Raw genomic sequence first — 15,713 nt, forward strand, 5'->3', positions numbered from 1 at the left:
CACAGAAAATGGAATGAAAGCTTCCCGAGTTTTAATGAGTAAGAAATGTCTCTGCAAATTACAGGAAAATAATTACACACATCCTCTCACATGGCTCTGCATGTCCCAGTTCCTATTTATAACTAAACCACTACCGATCTGGATGACAGAAAATAGTTGCCAAGAAAATCAGGACATAGTTTAGCCATATGAGTTCTGATTTTTTCTGTGCAATCAAGCTGCCCTATGATATTTCTAGTTTGCGCATCGACATATTAGCTAAGCACCATTATCTTTTCCCAGTCAGATTAATTCAGGCAGCTTGGAAGCTGACATACTGTCCCAAGTTAAGTATGTTTTGTCTCTATTACCTAAAACGCCATAGTTTATAGCACCATGTTTTTTGCTTTTTCTGCCTTTAACTGCAGTCAACAGGCAAAAGTGGCTGCATTTCAGAGTTGGTGTATGAAAGAAGTTCATAAAGCCTTTTGACATATATCAGGATGAAGGATGTTGCATATAAATATCATATATGATATCGATAGAGATCTGTAAAATGAGTATGAGGAGAGGAAACATACGATTGGCTGGTAAATGGTATGATGAGGGTAATTATCTGGTAACACCTCACAGATTGGGAATCTTTAGCCAGTTTTTGCCTTCCCTTAAATCATTTGTCCATATGAAATATGCCCATAAACCGCTCACTCCAACCATGGAACATGAAGAAGGGAACAACCATCTCAAGGTCCCATGCCCTCCCCAACTCTCTGCCGCACCACAAACACCAGAAGGCTTGAAGGGACTTTCACTCCTTTCTCCACTAGAGAGACTTGAAAACTTTTCAATATCCACACTCAATGAAGTATCCAAAGCTTTGCCCAGCCTTATTACAAAGCTACTAAGAATGAAATGAAACTTCCAGCTCATTTCTGACATTCCTGAACAGTTTGGGTGCTGTGTACATCCAGCTCCCATGGACTCGGCCTCCTTGCATAAAGGTGTTTAACCATTAATTACACTTTCTTAATTATATGAAATTCACAGATGCTTCCAAGTTTTCCAGAGTTTGCACATCCAGAGCAAAAAAGGGTTGCTGCTGGAAGACACATTAACAAAAAGTCAAATTTAGTTTGACAAGCATTTTAAAGGCTTATTGGTTTGCAATAGCAGTTACATACTGCATACACCGTGCCACTTGAATTAGCCGTCATGGTCATTAGGCCCCTATTAAGATAACATCTGACCCTTCTCCCTAAACCTTTGTCCTTTGGAAGCATTTATCACTGGCCGCGTTATGATGGCACCTGCTAGTACCAAGATCATTAAGATTTGCTCGGTGTTCCCCTATAAAAACCCTGCTTTCTGTGAGTCACACAAGGCCTCAACTAGCAAAGAGAATGTGATTTCATTAAAATCTGCTTTGGGTTGGGGACTAGACAAAGATGATATGTTTGCATATTCAGATACTAAGTGAGACTTACAGCAAAACCCATTAACATCATAATTAAAAAACATATTTGGTAAACTACAAGGATAATTAAAGATCAATACTACCTCCACTTCCTAACTCCTTATAGGTAATAAGTCATCTACTAGTGAGTGCAGAATAGAGTACTTGCTCTACTTTGTTACCCCAATCACACATGCTCTGAGCCCAACATAAATTCCCACTGAGCACAATATCTGACACCTCCTTATACTGTTTTCCTTTTTTATTCTGGTGAAGCTCCCTCACTCTCTCCCCATTCCTCAGTGCTCACCAATCCTGAGCAAGATGCTGAAATGGATGCAAAGGGGTTTGTCCCAAAGTTAGGTTTGTTCCATACTGGGCTTACCACATCTGTTATCCAAACGCATTTGTCCCATGCCACAGAACTCCTGTGGATTCGAGAGTCTGGGAGACTTTTCGGTCACTTCATGGTCCATGCCAGAGAGACGAACGTGGAATTGCTCCCTGTTGATTGCCTTCCGCAAGGTTCTAATTGTTTTGCGGAGTCTCTTCTCAGTCCTTTTTCGAGCACAGCTCAAATCACATGTGTCTACAAGGTAACAAGGATGAAAATTAGGAGCAGAGAACTTCAGTATAAATGACAGTTGCGAGAATATTTGGTTTAAAACACTGGTCAATTCAAACAACCAAGAATGAAAACTGTGAACCAGGGGTGAAATCTTTAAGGAGAACACCAGCAGGCCAGAAGAAAATTAACAACGGACAATTTTTAATGATCTTAGGAACTAGGCATATATATCATACTTTCCAAACCAGTAAAATGAAGCTTCAAAACAGGAGATACTTTTTGTATTATTATTTTTTGCATAAAGATGAAAGTGAAAGAAAGAAATTAAGGATCAAACTGCAAGAAGCCCTCCGTTGCATCTTGGATTGTTCTCCAACCAACCTGTCAGCTCCTGTTGGTTTGTCTCAAGCTCAAAGTCCACTGTGATAAACATTTCTTTAGCTGTCATGGGTCTGCTGACGGCTCCGAGAACTTTCTTTCCAGAGCTGCATTTTAGGTTTACGTAGTAGAAGCTCTCCATTACGGAGTTATGATAATCTGTGTGAACAAAATTAAAGCTTGGCCAATTATGTTGCTGGACATTCACTACAGCTCAGTAAATATTTTGTTATGAAGACTAAATGATTACTTCCACATGCTAATAAACTACAAGCAACTGGGCTGGATCCTTGGCTAGTGTACTTTGCTGTAGCTTCAGTGACTTTAATGGACCAATAGCAAATTACACCAGCTGAGGATCTGGCCTCACTGTGCATAAGGTACTGTCCACACTGAGATTAGAACCTTGCTAACGCTACCAGATGGCTTAAATGTAGCTGCCATTAGCAGGGTCCTCGTGCATCTTTTTTGGCCTGTGTAAACATATTAGAACCATGGTATTCCCTGCGCAGAATGGGTTAGTCTTTAGTACATTTTTCAAGGGAAAAACTCTGCTCTGGCCTGCGAGTGTGTGAAAACTATGCTAGCTTACCACAGTTTTTTCCACACAACTGGGCCTAGTCCCAGTATGCACAGGCCTTACAAAGACTATTGTTTAAAGTTTCCCTAAGGAAACAAGTTCAATTTAAGGAAACATCCTGAGCACGATTTGGCTCTGGGATAAATATATGTTCTTGCTAAGTGTGTAGTACAGATGATCACTCCTATTCTTTCAAAGCCAAACAAATTGGCATGTTGATTTGATTCTTCATATTCAATAAAGTAAAAGATTGGCCATGATACGACCACATGCTGAGTCCTCATTCTGCATCTTGTTTGCATTATAAAGAATATTCAGAGTCATCTCAAACAGTGCCCTGTGGGCAGATCACATTGTCCCTCTTGTTTCCAGCTGCCTTTACAGATTTCCAGCTCATCCTTCCACCAGAAAGGAGCTGGAAAAAAGTGGGAGGAGCCAGTCTCGCTGTGTCCAGACCATTAGGACCTACTGCTGCAGAAGTGGAAGAGAAGAAAACCAGGAGCCAACCTTGGAGTCACCAGAAGGAGAAAAGCCAGGAGCTTCTTCAATGTGGCATCAGGGACACAGTATGATCATACACATCAGGGCCCAGGGAGACAGAAAAAGCAGGAGATGTGACTGGAAAGAGGCATGGGATCAACAAGGCAAGGAGAGGAAGTCTGCAAAGTTCTTGGACTATTAAAATGTAGCCCATGCCATGAAAATGTTTAAGAATCCCTGAATTACAGCATTAGCCTGCTTACCTTCAGGTATACATCCTTACCTGGTATTATCTGTTGTAGACCTTCTCGAAACATCTCAGTCTTTTTCAAACTACATTTTCCTTCATTAAACTTAAAGGTTACACTGGTCTGGATGGTTGAGGTATCTTCAGAGAGAAACAAGAAAGTGTGACTTTCAAAAAGAAAAAGACTGGAATTACTAAGGCAATGTCAAGCAGGTCACTAAAATGACATTATAACCTGTAAAACTATGCATCACTAAAATGCTGCTTTTTGTGTATGCAGAGCTGGCATCACTGAATACCAGTTTTCTTTGGCTGGTAAGTTAGTTCATAACTAGAACTGGAGTAACAAGCTGTGGTATATTTTATTTAACAAACCAGGAACAATAACATAGGGCAAGGTCCTCAGCTTCACTGAACTCAAAGGAGATATGTCAATTGACACTAGCTGAAGATCTGTCTCCCTATGCTTATCTATAGTAGTATGCTTTATAAATTTTACTATCCAACTAAACAAGCTATGTATGTTATATATAGCCAAAATATTTCCACCTGGGTGCCTCAAGAGAGGTCTAAATCCTCTCAATCCTAAATCCTCAGCCCTGCTGTTCACCTTAGCTACTGACCCTTTTCTGTATTCTCATTTTCAGGGTTCAGGAATGCTGGTGAAGCAGTGCACAAACTTTGAGGAGGGTCACTGTGTATGTGTGTTGTACACACTCGGTAAAGAAGAGGAAGCAAAAATGAAGGTAATAAACTGATGGCGAGAACACCACAAAAACTGAATAATATACCCGTTTTACACTGCCCTACTAAAAGAGATGAGCCAAGTCATGCAGCATGTAAGTCTAGTAATTACCCAGGCAAGTAGATTCATTTGTATTTTGCTGTTTTTTCTTAAGCTGAGAAGAGCTGCCACAGGTAAGAGTGTAGGCGTCTTGCATTCCTAACAGACAGATTATACAGGCAGACGTTAAAGGCAGGATGCAGGCTATACACACAGACTGGGAATATCCACACAGGTTTTAAAACAGTAGTAGTGTGCTGATCTTTATTCCCTTTTTCAAAAGGGACACTTAAGTAATTTCCAAAATGAGAGCTTGGAGTAACTACCTGCATCTTTTAAAATAATCAATGTTTTAAAAGAGGTCAGGTATAAATGTGGCTTTGCCCTCTTATTTGTACGTGCTCCTTAACCAAAGGCCGGTCCTGGTTTCCTGTTCCCCTGGACACAAGGACTGGGAGAGCCGTGCAGGCAGCATGCTCAGATGCAGAGGATGGAGTGACTCACATTCCTGAACTACGTTGGCCAGTCGTGGAATGCCACGGACAGCACTGGGATTTCTATCAAATCCTCTTCACCGAAGAAATCAATGGTTATGATCTAGGGGATCTGAGGGTAGAGTAGTTATACAAGTCAGAAAAAGAGGGATTCCTAGGGCTCTCGCAGGGACCTGAAAATCCCTATATAAACAGAAAAGGTTTCTCTTTTTTCATTACTTACTACAGGCTTTCACAAGAGTAAGTATTATTATTCTTAAATTCTCAACATAGCAGCACATATTGAACAGCCTTATGTTTTGTTTTGTTTGGACTTACCAGAAATCAAATGGACCTCGGAGGGACAGTTTAAGATGCACTTATCACTCCTATCGCTCTTTGTACAGGACAACAATACTTTGGGTGATATATTATCAGGCAGGAACCCCTCTATCTCTAAACAGGATAAAACATAAACACTCATGGGAGAAGTAAAACATCGGCATTCACCATACAGAGAGACAGACTTGCAGCTACATCTGCCACATAACTGGTACCAAACTGCATCCATGCAATTAACATTCTGTACAGAGAGAAGTGGGAGGGAACTTAAAAAAAACCCAAACACACATGGATCAAACACCATGTGTAATTTCCTTTCACGTAAAACTATCCCAGCAAATTTTTTCATGCAAGAAAGCACAAAAGAGAATGAAAGAATAAGCCTAGATAAAAGCACAGAAAAGAAAGCACCAAAACCCCTCAAAATATCTCCTGTTTTTCACCTGTTTTAACGACCATCATATCTGACTAAAAAGTAAAGCAGAAATCTAATGAAGGAAGTAATGATCCATGCTGCTTTGTTGGATGGATCAAGATTTTCAGCATTGCCTTGAGCTGCATAGCTTTCAAGCACACCCAAAGTATAAATACGTCTTCTATGCACCTTACCGACACAGTCCTTTTTATTCCAGTGTAATTTGTGGCTGGAATGACACTGACATTCATAATCCCCCAGTGTGTTCACACAGGTCTGCTGGCAGCCTCCATTGTTGATGCTACATTCGTTAATATCTAAAGAGGAGGAAGAAAAAGGCCTTTTAAAAATATTAATCTAGTATCATTTTCACACAGTGCTGAAATCACACAAATGCTGCTCTGTATCATTTGGATCTGATTCTATGGGCAACTTTTGAAAATCAGACCCTATATCTGTCTGCATTCCCTACCACCCTTTAGCTGATCAAAATGATTTAGTTGTGTGTTAAATATGTAGCAAATTGACTGTTACAAATGTTCCAGCCTCAGCAATGTGTTTCAAAAGTTACAAGTGCATTATTTATGGTTATTTATTAAGTTTGGAACAAAATTAGACAATAGCATACAAGATTCACACTGGCCATTTTTCTTAAATGTTCAGATGCATAAATATGTTGCAATACATTTTATCTCACTGTTAATGAGTACATGGGGGCAATACTCTGCCGCATATTGTTACCCCTTTAGGCTGAGTTCTTAACCAATATTCAGGGCCTTGACTGGTTGCTTCCATTCGGGTGAGAAATCAGTTGTACAAGTCAGGTAGTTTTTTGTGTGTACATGCAATCCTTTTTAATTATAAAGAACATACACAAAGCCTTGTTTTCCTGAACATAGTGGGTAAGGATAGGAGGATGTTGGACCTCAGTTTCAGTGGGTTTAGAATCTGGAGCTGTAGGAGATTGTTCTACACACTGTTCTATGCTTGTTCCTAACACACTGGGTGCAAAACCAAGCAGTTTCCTGACTCGTGATTCCCAGACAGTCGTGTGACCCAGGTCCCAAGGAGCTCTGTTTCTCTGCTCTCTCTCAGGGTCATGCTCACAATTGCTTCTCTCCCACTCCCTTTCTGTGGGCTTGCTGCAGCTTTCTGCCACCAGGATTTTAACGATTTCCACCCCACCATCAACCTCAGCCTGGATCAGTCCACACTAGAGGTCCACTTCCTAGACACTACAGTGCTAATAAGTGATGGTCACATAACCACCCTCCTATCCCGGAAACCTACTAACCGCTATACTTACATACATGCCTCCAGCTTTCACCCAGACCACAACACACGATCCATTGTCTACAGCCAAGCTGTAAGATACAACCGTATTTGTTCCAATCCCTCAGACAGAGACAAACACCTACAGGATCTCTATCAAGCTTTCTACAACTACAATATCCACCGGTGAAGTGAAGAAACAGATTGACAGAGTCAGAAGAGTAACCAGAAGTCACCTACTACAGGACAGGCCCAACAAAGAAAGTAACAGAACGCCACTAACCGTCACCTACAGCCCCCAACTAAAACCTCTCCAACGCATCATCAAGGATCTACAACCTATCCTGAAGGACGATCCCTCACTGTCACAGACCTTGGGAGACAGGCCAGTCCTCGCTTACAGACAGACCCCCAATCTGAAACAAATACTCACCAGCAACCACACACCATACAACAAAAACACTAACCCAGGACCAAACCCTGCAAAAAACCACAGTGCCAACTCTGTCCACATCTATTCAAGGGACACCATCATAGGATTCTGCCACACCAGCAGGGGCTTGTTCACCGGCACACCTACCAACGTGATATGTGCCAGCAATGTCCCTCTGCCATGAACATTGGCCAAACCGGACAGTTTCTACGCAAAAGAGTAAATGGACACAAATCAGACATCAGAAATTATAACATTCAGAAACCAGTAGAACACTTCAATCTCCCTGGACACTCAATAACAGACTTAAAAGTGGCAATTCTTCAACAAAAAAACCTTCAAAAACAGACTCCAACAAGAAAGTGCAGAACTGGAATTAATTTGCAAACTGGACACCATCAAATTAGGCCTGAATAAAGACTGGGAGTGGATGGGTCACTACAAAAACTAATTTCCCCCTGCTGATACTCACACCTTCTTATCAACTGTTTGAAATGGGCCCCCTTGTTTACATTGGCCTTATTAGCACTACAAAAGTGATTTCCACTCCTTCTTGTCAACTACTGAGAACAGTCTACTTCCACCTTAATTGAATTGAACTAACCCCCCACTTGGTAAGACAACTCCCATTTTTTCATATGCTGTGTATTTATACCTCCCTACTGTATGTTCCACTCCATGGATCCAATGAAGTGGGTTTTAGCCCACGAAAGCTTATGCCCAAATAAATTTGTTAGTCTCTAAGGTGCCACAAGGACTCCTCATTGTTTGTGCTGATACAGACTAACATGGCTACCACTCTGAATAATGTACAGGGAAGCCTTTTAGTAACAGACACCAAAGGGACTGCTATTTTTCTCTGTTATAATGCGTGGTCATATAATGATGTACAGTTAATATGGAGGAACTTTTGTGAGGACTGATATTCTGCTGGCCATTAGGGTCCATAAATAGGTTTCACTGCATCTGACAACACTGTATCCTGCAGTATCCTGAACAAACCTTATTGAATTAAGTGAAAACTCACTGATTTTAGGAGTTTATTCTATTAAAAGTGCCAACGATTACGTACTATTGAGGGACTGTATGCATTTCCATGGGGGGAAGGAACCACAGCACTCCATGAAGTAAAAGCAGTGGGAGATGGTCAGGCAAATTCACAAAGGTTGAATCACATCAGAGGGCTACCACCACTTGGCAAGAGAGTCATGGTTCAAACTGGATTCTCCAGAGAGCAGCAGACAAAAGGATTTTTGGATAAATAGCCTTAATTAAAACCAACTCAGGCCCTTCTTTCTGTTCCAGCAAATGGACAGGACCTCGGTCCAACGAGGATCTCCAATCCTTAGGGAAGGGTTGGAAGGACTTGAGCCCAGTGAGGCCCCATAAGACTTGGGTGATGGTTTTCAGATAAAGCTGTGATGAACCTGTGCCCACAGGGAAAAAACCCTATCTGGGACCGGAAGGACTCATTACCAGCCAGAGCTCTTATTGGAGTGTGGGGTGATCTCTGGTGAGCTTATTGGCATCCATGTAAATTCTTCTACTGTTTAAATATGTTTTCTCTGTGATGCTTTTACTTTAAGAATAAATGGGCTTGCTTAGAAAGAGCTGTGTGGTAACTTAACTGTGTCGATTACACTGTGTCCCATCTCTGAGGAGAGAAGTGAAGCAGGCCTGCTTAGGCAGCCTGTCTTTTGCTAGGGAGGCCACAGTATAGTCAGGGAACTGTTGGGCCTAGAAGTACCCCATCAGAAGGGAGAGAGATGCAGGTCTCCACCCAAGAGAGGCAATGGCTGCAGAGTTGGAAGCCTGAGAGCGAGTGCCCTGGCTGGACCACAGAGGGGAAATACAGGTGAAACTGCTCTGAACTTTGACATCAATGTCGTCATATTTTTGTGTCTCTCTAGCTGGGCTCTGTAGAGGTAGGAACAACCACACTCAAAGAGATAAACCAAAAAGTCTTAATTGGCATGTTTTCAGCATGCAGCTCCTAGGAAGCCAGGTGGGCAGTCTCATTTCGTGCTGGCTACTCTCGCTGTCATTATTCCCAATACTATAGATATTTTTTCTCTGCCCGACACAAACACAGGTCTTCCCACCTGATCTCTTACACATGCTGCAGAATCACATGCCACACCATATAAAATACATTTCTCTTAGGCTTTCATTCTTCTCGCATTGACTTGAGTGGCACAGGATCAAACCCATAAACAGGAGTTTCTATGTGAATGGTCAAGTGAAGCTATTTCCTAAAAGTGATTCCACTCTCACTGGAGCAGCATCTTTGTGAGTTTCCATAATAGCAGTGTTCATCCATTCTCCTGTGTTCCCAGTTCCCACTCCACAGAGTAATGATGTGACTGCCTACCCTGAGTCAGGGGTGCATGTAGGGTGACCAGATGTCCCGATTTTATAGGGACAGTCCTGATATTTGGAACTTTTTCTTATATAGGGACCTATTACCCCCCACCCTCTGTCCCGATTTTTCACACTTGCTATCTGGTCACCCTAGGTGCATGGTACCTTACTACCAGTCAGTATGAACAGAGGTGACAGAATCAGGTCCCATGTTAATAGAAGGATGTTCATATAAGACTGCATTAAATACAAATGGGAAATTAATTTGGTCCTGTTTGTCCACATTGCAAAAGTACCACAAAACTGATTGTCTGTCTCTGCCCAAACAAGGTCTAGGACTGGAATGGCAGAGATGCTGCAGGTCAGGAGGGGAAAATGGCAATACTGTGTGGGGAAGTCTGCACAGCAACTGCCTTCATTAGACAAGGCTCAAGCCAACTGTGATTAGTCCCTCATATTAATAAGCAATGAGGTTGAGATTTTCAAAAGGAGACCTCGGGAGTTAGATGCCCAAATCTCATTGAAATGGGTGCTGGGTATCTAATTCCCTTAGGCTCCCCTGAGAATCCCAACCTAAATTCATCCCCATGGTGAGAAACACCAATATGATGCAAAGAAGAATTGTGAACATGACAACGTATTTGCATCACGGTCAATCCTGCCCATTCTGCCTCATATTCACATATGCCTATCATTGAACTGAATTCATATATGTAGTCATATAAGATCTTGCCCATATTTCACATGAAAATAGCTTTGTTTTCATTTAGTGTCAAATAACTCAGGCTGCTTCATATGAACATTCTGCAAGTTTCCTTGCTTCAGATGTCCGACCAAGGTTCATGTCAATATATTGGTCTCTTTCACTTAGGGTTTCTCTGGAATCAGAAGTAAACAATTTAGGGCCAAACTCTTAGCTGGTATAAACCAGTGCAACTCCATGACTATAGTGGAGCTACACCATCTTACACCAGATGAGGATCTGGCCGTTAGGCTTGTTGATAATGTGCATTTATTCTAAAGGAAGCCTGCAACATCATAATTCATTTGAAGCCTTTTCTTACAAGTTTGCAATTAGTGTACAGAACTCCACATGAAATCAATGGGAATTTTTTATGTGGAAACACTGTTGGATCATGGCCTTACTATCTACGTGTGGAATGCATCTGTTTGTTCTAATGGTCCCTGTTGCTTTCCAATACATAGATGGGGGGGGGAGAGGGAATCATTTAAGCAAAAAGACATAGTCACAGATTGTGTTTCATTTTTGGATGGGCTCCCCTTTTGAAAAACTGCCTGGAAAAGACAAAGGATACATTTGCTGTACAGGGTTTTAGACATATGGATCCCATTGACGTTAATAAGCATTGCTCCTGCACTCTGACAAACATATACACTAGTATCTTTTTATACTCACCTCCACGTTGCTCCTGCACTCTGACAAACATATACAAGAGTATCTTTTTATACTCACCTCCACAATGTGTGAAGCCATAGAGAGTGTATCCTTTGTTACAACCACACTCAAAAGAGCCTGGATGATTGATGCACATATGGTCACATGTCCTCTCAAAAGAACATTCATCAATGTCTGTAATTTTTAAAAGGATACGTTAGTGTCTCTTGGCTTGTCAAGGAAGCATTTATAAGCTAGCAAAGTTGGATGTAGAGACACACAGCTTTATATGACCTAAACAAATTCTTTTAAAGCCATTAGTCTGTAACACATTGAAGTAACAACTTTTAAGCGAGCAGTTAGTTTGCCAAGTAAGACATTTCTTGGCAAGTGAGTAAACGAGCTTATATTTTTAATAGTAATGTTTAAAATAAATATCTGCAAAGTTCTCTTCACTGCAAAAGACTGTCGGCGGAAAAAAAAATACTTCTGCAAGGGAAGGCAACGCAGAGTCTGCAGGAAAAATATTTTCAAAGTAACTTTCTGTTTCCTTCTGCCTTTGACAAAACTGGGAGGCCAAATATTTACCTCAACTGTACATGTACAGTGCTTGTTTTAGATCTGTGCTATGCCCCTCACCTAGCGACTGAAATACCTCTCCCAAAGGCAAAAAAAGGACAGGAAGTGTTGGGAATTCGTGCAGGTGAAAGGCATCAGATTGGTACCCTTAGAAACCCAAATGCTCTCCTTAGCTATACAGAGCATGGACTTCTGCAGAAGCTTCCTCCACCCAGCCCAAGCAATGTGCCTCAGTGCAGCTCTAAAGGGACCATTACGTGGGTCTATTCTTCTCTTTGTGGAACACCACAAAGTGGTGTGGGATACATTTATCAGTAGGCCATAGATTCATTACACTGCACATCTTGGGCTTAAGCTTTGTATGCCTTAAGCCTTTGTCTTTAATGCTGGCTAGAATGTCTGCTTCATCCAGCTGAATTTTTCCTGGGCATTTTAATCATTTTGTATATTTTACATCTTACCTAAAAAAGCAAATTCAGTGTAATGGCCCAGTTCTGCTCTCACTGAAGTCAATGGCAAAGCTCCCATGGTTCCATGGGCAGCAGGATCAGAGGCCCTAAATGTTTATTATATTATCATCAAAAGTACTCTATGCTGCTATAAAAAATATTAAACATGATGAGGCTTATCCTGTTCCCATAGAAGTCCGTGGCAAAACTCCCACTGACTTAGATGGAAACAGAATTGGAGTCTTACCCCAAATTTGCTCTTTAAGGGATCAGGCCCAAATCAAGCTACATCAAGTTTACAATGTTCTAGAAGTGACAGAAAAACATAAGACAAAAGGAGATATAAATCCTTAAAATATACATTCATAAACAACTTCTATCAGAAATCTTGGAAATCCTACTTTTCTCCGGCAAGTTTGCTTTGCATAAATATTTGTCCTGTTACGTCTGATCTAAAAAAAGGTTAGAAATACCCACACTGGAGTGAAGTTTCTTTCCTGATAGTTCCATTTTCTGCCAATCTCTATTATTTTCAAATAACTGTTCAGCGTACAGTGAACAACCTTTCAAACAAATCTCCCACTCTGATATCATGGCAAAGGCTTTGATTTTTAACAGCTACTTTAGAAAGAAGAAATCCAAAGCATGGAAATCACTCAGGAGTCTACCAGCACCTCATTACTTCAGTAGGTATTCAAGCCAGTCTTATTTATTTTACTTTTTTTTGCCTCCCCATGCACATACCTTGACAAGACTTCTCATCGGTCAATAATTTAAATCCTTTTTTGCAGCTGCAATCAAAACTGCCAACAGTGTTTTTACAAAAATGATCACAGCCTCCATTGCTGGCCTGGCATTCATCAATATCTGTAACAGAAAAGTGATTAGCAAATAAAAGGAACATCTTTGGTGTCCTTTTGTTGGTAGATCCCAAAGACATACATGTTCTATGCGTGAAAAAGTTGGACATGACTGGAAAGTTCATGTTCTCTGAAAGGAGAGTCCTGAACAAGATTCAATAACTAAATCACCTTGAACTTCGGGAAAATTCAGATTCAGAAATGATCTTTGCAGTTCAGGCCCATTTCTGTATTATTTCCTTTCATCTAACATATTACTATCAAATTCACATTCACTTGAGCACACACATACAGAAGGGCTCTTTCTTATCTCATATGATTAGAGAAGATAAAGTCATTCGTCCTTCTGGAAAGCCTTTAGAGCCTTAAACTAAGCTTTTCTCTTTAAAGGTCTTAACTTTTTAAAAATTCTCTCTCTTCCTTCTCCCCAAAGCACTTCAGTTACAGACAGAAGAGACCTATTGGGTCACCTTACCCTGCTCACGCCCGTGTCAGGTTGTTGAGTTCTTTGTCTAATTCTAAATGAGTCAAGCAAAAGGGACTCCATCACTTTGCTTGGCACGAGTCTAAAAGACCTCACTCTTGGGAATTTTATTCTAACATGTGACTTACATTCTCTTTTGCTTATTTTCAACACTTTATTTCTTGTTATATCTGCTTGGCCCAACATAAATAATTCCACACCTATCTTCACATTTAGACTTTTCAAATGCTTGTTATAATATCAGGCTGAGGGTCTGTTCCTCCATGGGGATATACGCCTGTAATAGCCTGCATGCATGCCTTGGCTGGTGGACTAGAGGCTACATTTACCTCCATTGTACCACCAGTGCATTGCTACCTCCTGATTAGAAAAAGAGGCCATACTGGAGATCGGAAGGGTGTCAAAGACAAAACAGGTTTCAGAGTTTGCGCTCACATGCTCCATATCTAGGGCTGGTGCAACAGGGACCACGTGCAAGGGGATTGTGCATCTCTCCCTGCCTTCAATGTTTCCCTCATGCTCTCCGATGCCCAGGTAAATACACATTGGCTTTTTCTCAAGAATATTTCAACTAGTTTCCATTTGAGATTAGTGCACTTGCTGCTAGGTGTTTATACAGGTATGTTTCCAAAACTGCAAAATCTACCTTTACATGTCTTCCCATCAAACTGGAGTGTAAATCCGATGGGACAGCTGCAGTGAACTCCAGTCGAGGTGTCTTTGCAAGTGCGGTCGCATCCACCATTATTTACAGCGCATGTTTCTAACACAGAAAAAATAAAGCAAACATTTGTACAGAAATGTTGTAAGGGAAATAAAGTAGCATGTGGTGCTAGCAATGGCCCACTCCATTTCTATTCAGCTATATTGTATATTTAGAGAGGGAAGAAAATCTACATTCCTTGTATCTTTTCTTGTCTGCCTAATTTATGCATGTACCAGTTTTAGCAAGACGTCTGGCTGGAGATAGGTAACCACCATTCCTCCCCAAGCCACCTCCAACTTTCTGTGAGGCTTCCTCAAGGGTCTGTCCTTCTCTTCTCCCTGTACACCTTATCTTTGGGAAATTACATCCATAAACACAAATTAAGCTACCATCTCTATGCTCTCTCTCTGCTCCAGACCTGTCTCCTTCTGCCCAAATTAAAATCTTGGCCTGTTTCTCCAACATCTCCTCATGGATGCCATCAGCTCAAATCAACACAGCTGATAAAGAATTCCTAACCCTGCTCCCTAAAACTCTCTCCGTTGCCTTCTTTCTCAATCCCTGTAGAGAACATCACCATCCTATCTGTCAGTCTGGCCCGTAACCTGGGCATCATCTTTGACCCTGCTTTACTTCCACAAATCTAGGGTCAGCAATCAGGGCCTGCAGCAGAGCCAGTCTCCCAACAAAATGATCACAGCAAGCCTGACTGATTGGAAGAATCAGTAGACTGACTTTTAAGACCAGCAGCAGATCATTGGCTGCTCCATGGTTGCAATAGCTCCTGTGCCTGCTGGTTCCGAGCCCTGTTCCTGCCTCACCTCACTCCAGGTAACCAAGTTATGACTCTTGGATCTAATTCCTGAACCCTGAGTTCAGCTCTGACTGTTGGCTCCGGCATAAATATTTATGGGAGCTGAAGAACACCTGCAGTCTGCCAAAGAAACCCATAAACACCATGCAGATGAAGACTATCAGGCTGCCCCCAATCTGGCTACAGAGGACAAAGTGTGGCTCTTGACCAGAAACTTAAATCAAGCCACCCATCCACCAAACTAGACTACCAATACCCGAGCCTCTTCAAGATTATAAAATGGGTGAAGCCAGTGGCCTTCGGATTATAGATTCCCAAGTCCTTGAAGATCCGTCCTGTCTTTCAGATCTCACTTTTAAAGCCCTATATCAAAAACCCATACCCAAACCATTTCAATCCACCACCCACAAAAGTCCACAGATAGGAAAGTACTTGGTCCACTGGATCCTTGACTCCCAGTGAGTGAGGGGAAAGCTCCAGTACTTGGTGGTCTGGGAAGGGTATGCTCCGGGCAAGCAGTTTTGGGAAGCAAAAAAGAACATCCATGCCCTGGACCTATTATGAGAGTTTCATTGGAAGTACCCGGAGAAACCAGGCCCCAAGGCCCCTGTGAGGCACCTTTAAGGAAGGAGTACTGTCAGGAATCAAAGTTTGCAGCAC

The 15,713-nt window shown here is 41.6% G+C and overlaps 1 protein-coding gene across 6 annotated transcripts in view; it reads right to left on the minus strand.

The window, feature by feature from the left end:
* SCUBE2 (signal peptide, CUB domain and EGF like domain containing 2) overlaps positions 1–15,713 on the minus strand; it is a 65,312-nt gene that overhangs the window by 21,215 nt on the left and 28,384 nt on the right. For 4 of the 6 annotated variants that reach the window (XM_038404482.2, XM_043516770.1, XM_043516771.1 and 1 more), the window contains 9 exons: positions 14,180–14,296; positions 12,934–13,056; positions 11,240–11,356; positions 5,894–6,016; positions 5,282–5,398; positions 4,542–4,628; positions 3,722–3,826; positions 2,382–2,537; positions 1,818–2,021 (listed from right to left, as the gene is read on the minus strand). In XM_038404482.2, the coding sequence (XP_038260410.1) occupies positions 1,818–2,021; positions 2,382–2,537; positions 3,722–3,826; positions 4,542–4,628; positions 5,282–5,398; positions 5,894–6,016; positions 11,240–11,356; positions 12,934–13,056; positions 14,180–14,296 (1,149 nt within the window). The remainder of the gene's footprint in view (positions 1–1,817; positions 2,022–2,381; positions 2,538–3,721; positions 3,827–4,541; positions 4,629–5,281; positions 5,399–5,893; positions 6,017–11,239; positions 11,357–12,933; positions 13,057–14,179; positions 14,297–15,713) is intronic. The other 2 variants (XM_043516773.1, XM_043516772.1) reach the window with 1 other exon arrangement.

This window comes from Dermochelys coriacea, chromosome 6 (assembly GCF_009764565.3).
Source record: "Dermochelys coriacea isolate rDerCor1 chromosome 6, rDerCor1.pri.v4, whole genome shotgun sequence".
NCBI lineage: Eukaryota > Metazoa > Chordata > Testudines > Dermochelyidae > Dermochelys > Dermochelys coriacea.